This window comes from Vanessa tameamea, chromosome 6, assembly GCF_037043105.1.
Source record: "Vanessa tameamea isolate UH-Manoa-2023 chromosome 6, ilVanTame1 primary haplotype, whole genome shotgun sequence".
Lineage (NCBI taxonomy): Eukaryota > Metazoa > Arthropoda > Insecta > Lepidoptera > Nymphalidae > Vanessa > Vanessa tameamea.
This window is the reverse complement of record NC_087314.1, coordinates 8566138-8580343: the sequence shown is the minus strand read 5'-3', so window position 1 is coordinate 8580343 and position 14206 is coordinate 8566138. Positions and strand designations below refer to the sequence as shown.

The following is a 14206-nucleotide window of genomic DNA, read 5'->3' as shown; positions in this document are numbered from 1 at the left end:
CTCAATTTGAACTCTGTAAGATAAGAGGAAATCCTAATTCAGCAAGATTTGTTTTTATAAACCAACGTCAGAACCAGCCAACCATTGGATTAATATAAAGAGTAATTTGAAATAAAAATTAAAACTTTCAGTGCCACCATTCAGTTATTACTAATAAAGTATTATTATACTTTTCAAGTTTTCAGTTATCGGTGACTTTGACAATGACATAGACATAAAAGTTCGTTTCTTTAATTTTTATAAATAGAAATAATTTATAATACACACTTTTATTAAAAGTTATTACTATCTGTATAAGTAAGATGAGAATTGAGATATATTGATAAATTTTATGAAGTAAACAGAAAGTTAGAACTTAGAAGATTTAAAATTGCAAAACGAGTGGGAATTAATCCCTTATGAGAATATATACTTTTTTAGTCAGTTTTCGAAAACTTCAAAGTATCTACAACAATTATTGTAAGTTTTAATGAAAAATTATTTGATATACCTAGGTACAATATGGATGATAATGAAGTAAGCTATGAACCAATGGATGTTGACTTGAGTTCTAATTCCATAAGCGCAATGGAGATTTCATATGTGGATCGAAATTTTGGACATTCACCGATAATCATTAAAAAGGAAAAAGATGAAGATGGTATTATTGATAATGAAAAATATCTTAACATAAAGCCTCTGACTATTAATAATCTAATTGAGAATAACAAATTAATACTTAAAAGAAACAGTGCCTATTCAAAACTTATATTTAAATTGGTTATATGTGTAATAGTGGTACTTTTTTCTGCTGTGACATATCAAATAGTTTATTTTAGATGTAATGAAAGTTTTAATATGGATTTGCTTAGAAATCGTTTTGTAAATAAGGTACATGGACAATCTGCTGCAACATCATCATTATTAAAAGCAATAGAAGGTGAAATGGGAAACAAAATTATAATATTGTATGGAGGTACAGGAGTTGGCAAGACATATACAGTGTCATTACTATTGGATAACATACTTAACTATGGAAACACATATCATTATACAATGCCAGGTTTTACACAATCATCATTGGATTTGATGTTAGGTCTAATATATTGCAAGTCATCTGTAATAGTTGTAGATGATTTAAATAAAAATGATATATTAACCATTGAAGATCATATAAAAAATTTGGTTAATAAAAGCATAAAGTACTCTAAAAGATTAACTATTATACTGATCTATAATTGTCATTCCATGGGTGACCGATTTCATCAAAGGTGTGATGATAAATTTCTTCATGATTTAAAACATAGTTTAGCAACTATTGAAGCACATAAATATTTTATTAAATTTGAATCATTGACTGAAGAACATTTGAGAAAATGTATCGAAAGTGAACTGACTAAAAAAACACTTAGTGAATCAGACATTGTTGAAATTATGAAAAACTTTAATGTTACACTTGATGGTTGCAAAGGTGTCTACCAAAAGATGAAATATTTAAGCATAATTTAAGTATAAGGTATGTATTAGATAAACCTATATTAAAGTTGTGATTTGATTATAGATTTGTAGTTTTACTTGTAGAATGTAGTTAAGTACCTTTTTAAATAAAAATGTTATTATTTTTACGAGTTAGATAGGAATTTAATTAAAATTCTTATAATCAAATTCTCAGCCCTAATCAGTTTTTAATAGATAAAATGTGTAATAATTAAAAAAATAAAGATATTTTAGATCAAAAAAACTTTATTTTAGATAATGTTACATGATAATCGGCAATGCAGAGGTTTAAGAAATAATGTCAAATAGAAATATACTGACAAATGTTTAATACACCTACACTTCCACAATTTTCAATTTATCCTACACAAACATCACCATCTTCATAATAAAGAGCAAATTTTAAACAATTTAGTGGTGCATTAAAGTATGAATTACTTTGGTTAACCTAACTATGACACAAAACAATCTCAATGTAACTAGATAGGGGTGTGATATTTATTTTAATTGAAACTAAATATTACTAATCACTCAATTTAAGTACACCTATATAGTTTCAATATAAAGATCATAGGCTTTACAAATACTCTAACACATAACGCTCCATTAGTACAATACCAATTCTAGCTGAATGGTCAAAATATTTTCATTTAATTAAAAGCAATGAACTAGCTAATGGAGAATAGATTTTATTTATAACAAGTTTGAAATTGTTTTTGTAAAAATAATAATTATATTTATGTCATATTGCACTGCACCCATATTATTTAATGATTTATATAATTAAAATCGTTGAAGCACATAGAGCGAATGCAATATTCCTCACGTAATAGCAAATTTAAATCACCTCTCAAATTAAAAAAAAATATAACATAGCATTACTTAATGTATGAATCTATAAACAATAGAGAACATTCAAATGGTAACTTGAATTACTGATCATTAAGCAAATATTTTTCCATAAACTAATTTTCTATTAATTAATTATCATAACAAGTTTGCGAATAGATAAACATTATTATTTCAATTACTTTAATATTTAAAAAAGCTCTCCTAAATACTTTAAAGCCAGTAGGTTAGTGCATGCAATCAGGAAAAAGTGCTTTAACAATGAGAGAGAAAGAGAGCTGTCTTTTTAAATTTTTATAGTAAAATTTCTGTTTTAAGTTATCATAATTATGTCATTGAAATAGTTTCGAACACTGCTGAAGGAAGACAATAATATGTTAATAATGTCATTCCTAAACATACTCAGTATAAGTATTGTTCATTTTTTTTGTAATACCATACATGTGTACATATTTTGTGCAATACTGGTATGTTTCTGTGTTGTAAATATTTTATTTGTTATGAATTTAATATAAATATGTATTTTTGTAATTATTCCAACATATTTTATGCATGTAAAAGCTTTTTCAGAACAGAGAATACATTGGAGAACATATGTTTTTGAAATATGTTAATTAGTGGTATAATGTGGAATCTTATAATGTTTCAATACTATCTTTTAGAGCTCCTTTCTGAATACATAAATATATTAATAATAATATTTAAATTTAAGTTAGTAACAAACAAAACCATTAACAATGTATTTTGAAATAGTTATGATGTAAATATATGAAAGTTATTTAAAAGCAAATATTTAAATTTAACCATTCAGTTAGTTAAACAGACATGGACGAGGTATCAAGAAATACTTTTATCCTTAATGTAAGTCTAGTCTATCTAGTTGTGATGCTTTAATGAAAAAATATCTTGATTCAAAGTAATAATACTATTTGCCAATTATCAAAATTGGCAATAAATAAATTACAAATTTAATGTCTTACTTATAAAATACAAAAAAAATATACATATAGTGACAATTTTAGGTATTATCATGGGAGAGCCCATAATAAAATAAATTAATAATCAACAAGTATAAAAGAAAAATATAAAAAAATAAAAGTACTATGTAAATAATTTTAGATGATACCAACTTTTGAACATGTGGTGTGCAAATCATATCTATTTACATGTAAGTATTTAGTTCTGTATAATTTTCCAAATTAATTAAAACATTGATTAAATACTAATATGCGTAACAATAAAGACTAGAATACATTTTATATTGTACAGTTATTGGCACTAATTTCAATGATAATGGCACAGCTATGTACCTACCTTTCAATAGTGGGAATATCATTATAATCACAAATCAGTTATTTATGATGCAATTTACATTACAATTCCAAACACTTTTTGAAGTATATTTATAAAAATTAGGTTTTGCTAACTATCCTACGATTTACAAAACTGTAAAAACATTGGTTAATGGTTTTTATATATCTAAATTTACTTCTAGAAAATACTGAATTTTTTGCAGACTTAACATTAGCACATTCCTTAAGTGAAACTGTGCAACAATTATCATTACTACCCATTACACATATAATATCACTCTACAAGCTCCTCTCAAATTAATTACTTTGATAAAACAGTCCACTCCTTGCACAGTTCACTATAGAATTGTTATAATATATTTATTTTTTGAGTTTAAAATTATTTGAGTTACAATTTTTTAATCTTTTGCAAATTATAATATAATTATATTTTCAACACTAATTTCTGATTAATTAAAGCAAAAGCACAGTAAAGTTAACAATATTTAAATCTAAAATTGACAAAATTGATATAATTCACTTAAAACATTATAATATAATAAATCAATACTAGATTTAATAGTTCATGAATTTGAAAAGAAGTTATCAATTGTACATATTCTATGAGAGTAAACATATTTGAAAAATACAAAGTGGCAATTTTTAGTAGGTTTAGTACATAGTGCCAATAACTGCATTAATTTTAATCTTACTAGCTAGGTATTCAATAACAAATAGAACACCATTTTTAAGCACGACAAAACATTTATAGTTAAAAATGTAGAGAGACTTATTGAGAAATGTGCTAATAATTCTAAATCTTGAAAATGTCTGGAGATTTTATATTAGGTTAGGTTACTTGATAATGTTTAAGATTCATTTGTATCAGATCTGTAATATATTTGAGATTTTTTGGATATAGATTTTACCAACGCTTGCATTGAATATTCGTTGATTTTCGATTGTGGCCGAGATCATTCTTTTAATATCCTCTTTAAATCTAGCGTGACGCTTTGGATATTTATTAGTATCACATTTTAGCCACAAATTATTTTTGGTTTGTTCTGGTAGTTTTAACTATTACAGAAAACGAAATAGCATTTTTTGCTTATATTGATTGATTACCTATAATTAAATAACTTAATTCTTTGAGATTACAAAGAATTACTAGTAAAATTCGTGTAATTTTTAGCAGAATTAGATATAAATATATTTCGGTAGCCAAGGATTTGTTTGTAATGGTCTCGGCTTATTTATGAAAGGATATAATGCTTTTAATAACATCGCCATTACACAAATCTTGTTTTTTGAGACCAAATACCACTGGCTTAGTGTAGCCTTTAAGAGAAGGGACTAGTTAGGAGCGATGGAAGTGAACTGCAGTCCACTTGTTGAAGCGTTTGTGCCAAATACGTGTTTCTTGAGTCTGGTTTGTAGACCGTCGCCCTTCACCGTCCACACTCTGCGTTACACACACATAAGCTATAACAGCTACATCATCTCCAAGTAAGTGTACTCTGGGATTTAAAATTGTAGTATTTGTTTTTACGTGCGTTGGGGTGTTATCAATAAAGAATTTATGGAACTCTACGCCTTCTATGAGATTTCCTAGTGCGTCTGGATCAAATGCAGTAACAGTGGGATCACATAATTTCGAATAAGTTTCATAATCTCCATTATTAATGGCATCGATCAGAACTTCAGTAGCTTTGATTACTTCTGCTCGGCGCAGAGAAGCATTACTGTCGCCGCGAGCCTTCCCAAACGAGTCCGCTTTAGTGAGACTCTCTTCATCGTGCTCTTTAGAGATGACTGTACACGCTCTGTCAACTCCCTTTTTGTCTTTGTCCAGATCATCATCTTCTAAGGTAGTACTACTATCAGTTGATTCTTTTACTTGCGAACCATCTCCTTTCTTATTGACCATGGATTTGCCAGAAAAGTTGCGAGTAGCGAGCATAGTGGTTAAAATGGCCCCCTTCAATTTGCGGCGAGCATTGAATTTCTTCAAACAGTCCACTGTTTCTTGTCTATGCATAACCGATGCAACACGCTCACGATGGCAGATCCATGGGTGCTTCAATGCCTCAGAAGCAGTTATTCTCTTGCTCGGGTTAACCGTCAACATTTGGTTAATTAGACTTTTAGCTTCAGGCGTTACAGTATCCCATTCGGGAGATGGATAATCATAAGCACCAGCTTTAATTTGTCCATATAATCGATGTTGATCTTCATCCCAAAATGGTGGGTATCCAACTAACAAAATATATAATATAACGCCACATGCCCATATATCCACTGGCTTGCCGTAGGGTTCTTTTTTAAGCACTTCTGGTGACAGATATCCAGGAGTACCGGCGAATCCAAACCATGCTTGTTGATCACCCTGGACTTCGATAGCGAGTCCGAAATCAGCTAATTTCACTGCAGCTCCTTTAGCTTTGCTGGCAAGTAATAAGTTTTCAGGTTTGAGGTCTCTATGAACAACTCCATTATGATGGCAATGATGCACGGATTCCAAAATTTGTTGAATACAGTGAGATGCATCTGCTTCAGAATAAAACTCTCGTGCTACTATATCTTCAAATAATTCACCACCAGTCACTAAATCAAATACGAGATAGTGAAAATGTTCCTCTTGAATAGAGTCATGTAATCTCACGATATTGGGATGTTGTAATTTTCGACAAATTCGAGCTTCTCTTTCTAATTTTTGAAAATCTCTGGCCGAAAGTTTCTTGGTATTGATTATTTTGGCCGCAAATTCGTATCCAGTTGATTTTTGAACAGCGCGTCTTACTATTGAAAATGCCCCCTTCCCTAATTCTTCTTTGAGGTCATAATTATCCGAGAAGCGCGTACTAACACTTTCACGATTTGGATTCGCCATATTTTATTAAGAATGCTAACTTTACCTGTCTTGAAAGTTGAGTTCAACTTACTCTTCAACCTTGAGCGCAGATTTGTTCTGTTCTAAGTACAATTAATCTGAAACAAGTTAAATATCGAAATTTACTACTAAGATCTTTAACGAAAAAAATGTATGTACTTTTTTATATTCATAAAATAAATTAAACGAGCGTTCCCAATTGTATAAGGTAATTTAAAAATTACCCGTTTCTCCGAGCATCAATTGTTAGTGATTATTTAATTTGTCGTATTAATTAATAATTAAGAGATATAATAATGAAATAATTGCACTCGTGATGAAATAATAAAAATTTTTGGCCAGTTTCTTATTTGAAGAACATCATAACATGAGATATAACTTGATATTGATTAAAGATACTATTTTTGTCATCCAAGCTAAAATGAAATTTCCAAGCTGAATATAAAACACGTAGATGCCTAGACAAAAGTTATCATGATCACAAACATAGACTTCTAATATTAACACTACGGTACCGGGATGACATTTCGTTAGCGCAAAATAATCGATACACCATTGTCTCACCACATTCACAAAATCTGGAGGATTTCAAATTATTTAATTTAACAGTATCATAAATTATATACAAATTACTTGGATATAATGTAAAAAAATCCATACTATTTTTCATTAATAACACTCAATTACATTTTAATAAGATGATCAGTGCGCAACTTTCGACGATATTCTTAGCAGTTGTAACTCGTATAGACTACTCGCGATGTATTTTTAATGACGAAAATTATGTCAAGCAAATTAAATAAGATAATTGACAGCAACATATTTCGAGATTAAAAAAGTTATTTACCTATTATGTGCCCATTTTACACAATATTAGCGAGATGAAGACCGAAAGCTAAGGGCCTGGCCCTACACCACACTCTCCTTCTGCTCGGGACACGAGCTTCGGGGTCAAACTCATAGACATTTATGTGTTGCTACAACGGTGTTACTTGATGTATATATTTAAAAAAAAATATTCCAAAAATACGTTTCTCTTAGTGTATTGTTTGGTTTTTGGTAAGAAATTAGATACAAAACATAAATATGCATATTAAACATTTCCACGACTAAACATTAACGAGTTTAATCAATTTTATTTATTTATTTTTCGTGCTGTAAACACCACGCAGCAAACAGAAAATCGATAGACTAGCGCAGCGCTAAACCAAAGAGAATTTTCTACGATATCATAAACCAGCGCCATCTATCAATGTGACACGAAGTTTGGAATGACTAAAAATATATTAGTATGTTACGGAATTAATACGTATTTGTAAAGAGTATTGTATCAATAAATATAAATGAATGCCTTAAATTAAATTGAGTAAAGAATTAGGAATGTTTTTTTAAGCATAATTAGTTTTTATTATGTATCATCAAAGTTTACATATTAGAGCAAATAAATGTATTTTCCATTTTATATAATATTATTACATACTTACCTAGTCAACATCCGACATCTTACCGCATGTCGAACGCTCTTTTTTTACGCAATGTTTCAAATAATCGTTGTATGAATAAAATATTTTTGATATATCTATAATATAGTTTTGCTGTAGTTTAGACCTAGATTAGACTTTGTATAATCATATCGATAAACTTGATGATGCCTATGCAAAATATATGTATCTGCATAATATTATATTAAGTACAGTTAAGTCCTTCAATATATTATTGTATTGTGATTCGATGTTATGTCGAGCCGTTTAGGTGGGTACCGCCCACGCTCATCAATTATTCTAAAGCCAAATATCAATACTACGTATTTTTCTGTTCCTGTTAGCCTCAGTCACTTGATTATAGACTAGACTTTTATATTTTTTTATATAACTAACTAGTATAGTATAAACTGATAACATCAGATATCGTGCTTGCGAAATGACGGCGTAAGGATTGATTTATAATACTTGCAAAACCAATGACTAGTGACCGCTAATCATAAGGTATAAGATATCCCTTTTCTTGCTCTCTTTCTAATTTGCTAAATAGTAACTCTAAGATTAATGACACTAATGCTAAGCCTTAAAATACATGTATCTGTTTTGGCAATATATTAAAGCCTACTGTATAACACATAGGTAGTTACATAAAGTATACGTATATTTATTTATGAACACATTAATCCAGCCTTCGTCATAGCAATGCTCGAACTGACAATGACCTTTCGACTCATATTAGTACAATAAGATATTAAAAATAGTCAGATTGGTATATTTAAAGATATATTGTAGTATTGGTTTTATTTATCTTGACTAAAAAGCTAAATAAATAAATCTACGCCAATATTGTAACCAAAAATATTTCAACAATAATGACTATTACAATAAATAGATTATAACAATGATGCAATTATAAAACAATTATAAATGTATTTATATCAAAAAAAAAATCCTGATTCACATAACAATTATTGAACTGATTGTTATGAAATTTTTATGTTATAATAGTTTTATGAAACTATAAACTATTATAAAAATTCAATAGCTATGTCCGCACTGAAACTAGACGGAAATAAGTGTTAAATATTGTTTTTGCATATTTTTTGAGTTATAGCTTATTGTGCGAATATAGTTGAAGAGTAAATTGCCGGTCCGGAGGCTTTCGAAGCGAACGCTGCCAAAATATGAGAGATTTGTAGATCTAGAAAATGTTTACATAAAAATGTTAGCGAGCACATATAGAGCTATATTTGTATATCATTTTCTATTTAAAAAATAATAGTCTGCTTCAATTTAATTTTTTTGTCACACTGTAATCTTTCAAATCTATCAATATCAGTTTTTTTATTTTTAGAACAAAGGCAATGTCTCAATTCACTACTGATTGTATTACGATTTTCTTTATATTTCACTACTAAAATGTAATGGGGTAAATTTTTAAATAACTTAATTCTAAAGTCGTTCTAAGTGTAGATATGTAGGTAGCTAAATGAAAATTTTATAATTTTTTTTGTATTATTTATTTACAAACGTTTGAATGTCTCATGGTGTCGTTGCTATATTTTTTTATTTATTTTCCAATTACAATTCAATACAATTATTACTTATTTTTTTCCCATAATTGGCGATTATATGGCGAGATATTTTCTTAATTCTTTAAGTAATCATAATAAACAAGATATTATATATTTATTTCAAATTCACTGAGAATTATGAATAAGTATAAAAATGTATAATATTTATTTGATTCCGATTGGTATTTCCTATTTTACTTAAATTTTACGAATTAAATCATTTTAATAATTATACAATCAGAGTGGTTTAGTGGTCCTGGACACCATAACGTACTGCGTTTTATTTTAAATTTAATTTGTTTGTTTATTCTTAACAATTTAGATTATTCTTAATATTGCTTCAAACATTCTTAAACAATTTCAATAACCAGACTAACGGTCCAGCCCAATAAAGAGGCGCCAGTAAACGGTTAAATCCCCAGTTATATTCATAAAAATCAAAACGGGTTCGCATCTTGCGCAAGTGTAGGGGGGCCAAACAAGGGCTTTCGCAGCGGGCCCTTCCGAAATTCGCCGGTGCACAATGCACCCTTCGTACCATCCCCACGCGAGTTCTCTTATTATTACGCGACTCCTGTTCCTGTCCCCACATTGTTCATATTATTTTTATATTTGGACTCGCTCGACGCGTTTCTAAGTTTATCTTAGTTTTTAACCGACATTATATTCTATTCTCTCGAAGTTTTGGAACGTATTTAATTCGCAATAATATATATCAATCAGTTCCTGAGAGCAAATGTGCTGTGCGAAAATTACGCGAAGTTATTCGAACGGATTCCTCGGTTCTGTCACCTAATATTTGCAGCGAAGGGAAGTATTAAGGTTTCGAACGCTGCGGTCGTCTCAAGTTGCTTTTCTCATGAGTGGACGTGTTTGTAAAATAATAACTTGAGAGTAATATGTGTGGTAGGAGCCGTCGGATGAACGGCGTTCTGCGTGCAGCGTCCGCAGGGCCGTGCAGTGAACGAGTATATCGATCGCGCACCTCGCTATCCTTACAATGTTCTGTGTATTTGGTGATCGTTTCAATTTGGCGGGAGCCGGGACGCCACGCCGCTTTTTGGCATGAAATCTAGTTCGGTGAGTTAACTCTGCTAGTATGTTTCGTTTCATTTATAGCATATTGATTGTTACACTTTTTTTTGATAATCTTTTCAGATGCAAAAGTAATCGTAGATTGATTGTAAAATCAGTTACAAATTTCAGAAGTGTGGGTATTTTCAAAGGATACTTTGAACCTTTGACTATCGTCTGATTTATTTTAATACTTTGCAAAACACCTTTTATTTAAACAATGATTTATAATATATTGAACATCTATAAAGATTAGTTTAGTATCATTTAAATACATCTTGGCGATATGTATATTCATTAAAGTGTTGTCATTAATTAAGTTTTAGTTTAATGCAAACCGTAGGTACTTTTACGTTTCTAAAAATAGCGTTATGAGCGTTATTTTGCTCGATCATGTTATATAGGTTAAACAAATATTCGACAAAAACAACCAATCACTTAGTTCTTTTGTCAAAATATTTAACAAACATACGATCCATCAAATATTACCCGTGGAAAAGCTACGTTGGCGACGAATAAATCGAAACAGTACGTGTATTAAGAAAAACCGAAACAAAATTATAATGTAATATGAAAGAAATAAACCAGCAACAAAAAAAAAAAATTCAATGGCGCGGCGTTTATATTTGAATACAATGAAGTTAATTAAAAAATCGAGATTAAATTACCCGCGTCGATAATTACTTTACCGATTCAAATTTAATTTAAACATAATGTCGTCTTACTGTTTCTAATTAGGTTACACTGAAACTTTACTTAAGACCACTCGAGAAACGGAAGTCGTATGTACTTTACGTTATATGAAATCGTGCGAGTGCCACGTGACCCCGCCGCGCAGGACAGCTTTGACGTCATCACTACTGTGAACGTTTTCAACTGCTCTTTAAATATATATTTAATATTAGTAGGAAATATATGTGACATAGCTAACATTTGAAAATTTAACATATATGAGTTTATTATCATATCATCAGTAATCATTTTTCAAGCGATTTCAGTTCAACTAGAAGTTAACGCCCGTCGGCTGTTCTCTAGATTCTACTGATTCTGTGTGTAATTATCTTTGTCTTGCTTCAGTACCTACATCTTACATATTTATTACGTAAATTATTTACACACAATTTAAAATAATGTAAAATAAAAAACGCGGATTTACATCTCTTTCCAATATAATCTTGTGTAGTATTAATGTCACATTTGGGCTAAGGTCTCCTTTTCTCTTAAGTGGAAGATTTGTAACTGAATTCGCCTCGCTGCTCCAATGCGGGTTCGTATGAGAACACGAGATGAATTATAAAGACAAATAAAACCCGATAAAACTTAGTGGTGCACGTGTTCTAACCGCTAGGCCATAAACTTAATATTTATTTAGGTGTACGATTTTAATTTTGGCTTATTTATCCATATAGGTAAACAGAAATTATGTGATTACATTGGTTAATAATTAAGACGATATTATACGGTTTTTGTATGTGTTGTGTGTCAGTTAGATATTTAACAAGCATGCTTTTATGTAGCACATGCATACCAAGTATATTTAAGCTTATATGGTATATATTACATAAATTGGTGACAGATTAATATTTAATTCATAGACACAAAAATATTTATTATATAAATATTAATATAATTCTTAAATTACCTCTTACATCACATAAGAGATATGTTCTGCATTTAATTGCAATTACCTTAATGATTATGACGATGACAATTTAAGAGAACAAATATTTTTAGAGATATTAACCTTTTTATTCATAACGAATTATATCTGGAGTGATAATTAATAGTGATGATATTAAAATAATTAATGTACTATAAAGACGACTAATTATAAGGTATTCGAAAGCTTTGATGACAGTTGCTTATCTCTTAATACTCTCGGAAGCCCTACGTGATATGACGAGACGATATACTGACAGACTACAAATTCACCTATTTGTTCGACAATCCACACGTTAGATACAAAATTACATATTATAATACGGTCGACCGGCGAGCTATGGCCAATATAAATGCTAATTTTACACGGTATAAACTACGTCTTTATAAATAACACCAGTTTTACCATGCGCTAGGGACAGTTAAAATATTTATTTTTTATTTTTATGTCCAAGAAATAAAATATATATGTACTTCGTTACACTTCAAGTAATAAACGGAATCTAGTAGCAGTCATTTTGATCAAATTTTCTTTACACAAGATTAAAAAAAAAGATTATATTGTTCTTTATACGAAATCATTCAGAGAAGTGTTTTTTTTTCTTGCTTGTGTTTAGATATATTTTATAAACACATTAAGTGTTATCTATCCACTCGCACTGCTATTCGTAAATTTACTTTAATAATTATTTATAATTAAGGTCCAATCTACCTCCGTACCTATTTGAATCTCCCGTTTGGATGGGAAGTTGTGACGATGGAGGATACAAATAAACAAACATCTGTTATAAATGCATAAAATCTTCTTTATAAATGCATTTTTAATCTTATTTTTCTGAATAATGTGTATGTCTAAAACGTTTCAATACATTGTAGTGAGTTTCACAATAAATTCTTTAGATTTATAATAAACCGATAACTTGATATGTACAAATGCGAATTAATATCTGTAGGACGCAATATTATGAGAATGGAGTTTGAAAACCCGATACTATGTATTCGGTTTCAGTCATTGATGGCTGTTGCGTCTAGGCAACCACTGATTTTAAATAGTGGCCAGAAAAAGAATGGCTTTAATTTTTACGTATGTAGTACTTAATGTAATAATATTGTGCTCTTATTTTAACTTGGATTTATCAGACATAATAGATAATACTTGGTGGTAGATCTTTGTACAAGTCTTTCGGGTACCTATCAAAGCTACCTACTACCCATTCAAGAAATATTCTATCGCCAAACAGCAATACTTGGTATTGTTTTTTCTGGTATGAAGGGTGAGTGAGCCAGTGTACGAGCACAAGGGATATAACAACTTAGCTCCCAAGGTTGGTGGCGCGTTAGCGATATAAAGAATGGTTAATATTTATTACGTGGTGACCACCTATCATCACGAGGCTCATTCGCCTACCAATATCATAAAAAATTAAACAAACGCGTTGCGTCCGACTTGGCCCAGAATAATCAGGAAAGTGTACTACTATAAAAATATTCGTGTTATTTGTTCTATTTTCAGTGGTATAATAAAAAATATTCAGCTTCCTTTATCATCAAAAGTGTGACTATATTTAGATTATGCACAGAAATGAATTTTCGCTCGAGTAAGGGTCAGTAATATCTTTGTGTCGTGCCCAATGTCTGCGGCTTGTGGTTGTGAACCACCACGTTGCGATTGAGGTTGATTTCCAATTTCTGCTGAGTTATATTTAGGTCAGTATTACCATACGATGTAAGAAAGACAATTTTATAAAGTTTTATTTGTATTCGACAAAATTGGAATTTATTATAACATTGTTATTTATGCTGTTCGAAATATAGTAACAGTGCAATAATTTTTTGATGATAATAATACTCGTAATTGCGTTTAATTAAGCACAATGCGCAAAAGTGTGAAACTTTGAGTGTTTAATATTT

At 29.9% G+C, this 14206-nt stretch overlaps 2 protein-coding genes across 3 annotated transcripts; one reads left to right on the top strand and one right to left on the bottom strand.

Annotated features, from left to right (window-relative positions):
• The first annotated feature begins 250 nt into the window (after positions 1 to 250).
• LOC113393164 (uncharacterized) lies at positions 251 to 1539 on the top strand. The gene has a single exon (XM_026629898.2). It carries the CDS (start codon positions 502 to 504, stop codon positions 1486 to 1488), a length of 987 nt encoding a protein of 328 aa, XP_026485683.2. The 5' UTR covers positions 251 to 501; the 3' UTR covers positions 1489 to 1539.
• Positions 1540 to 1704: 165 nt separating this feature from the next.
• Camkii (Calcium/calmodulin-dependent protein kinase II) lies at positions 1705 to 7566 on the bottom strand. 2 transcript variants are annotated; one of them, XM_026629896.2, is made up of 2 exons: positions 7355 to 7566; positions 1705 to 6605 (listed from the first exon to the last, which is right to left on the bottom strand). In XM_026629896.2, the coding sequence occupies exon 2, from the start codon at positions 6505 to 6507 to the stop codon at positions 4975 to 4977; it is 1533 nt and encodes a 510-aa protein (XP_026485681.1). In that variant the 5' UTR covers positions 6508 to 6605; positions 7355 to 7566; the 3' UTR covers positions 1705 to 4974. The 2 variants fall into 2 exon arrangements, with proteins under 2 accessions (XP_026485681.1, XP_026485682.1); XM_026629897.2 differs by lacking the exon at positions 7355 to 7566 and adding an exon at positions 7195 to 7317.
• Positions 7567 to 14206: the final 6640 nt, after the last annotated feature.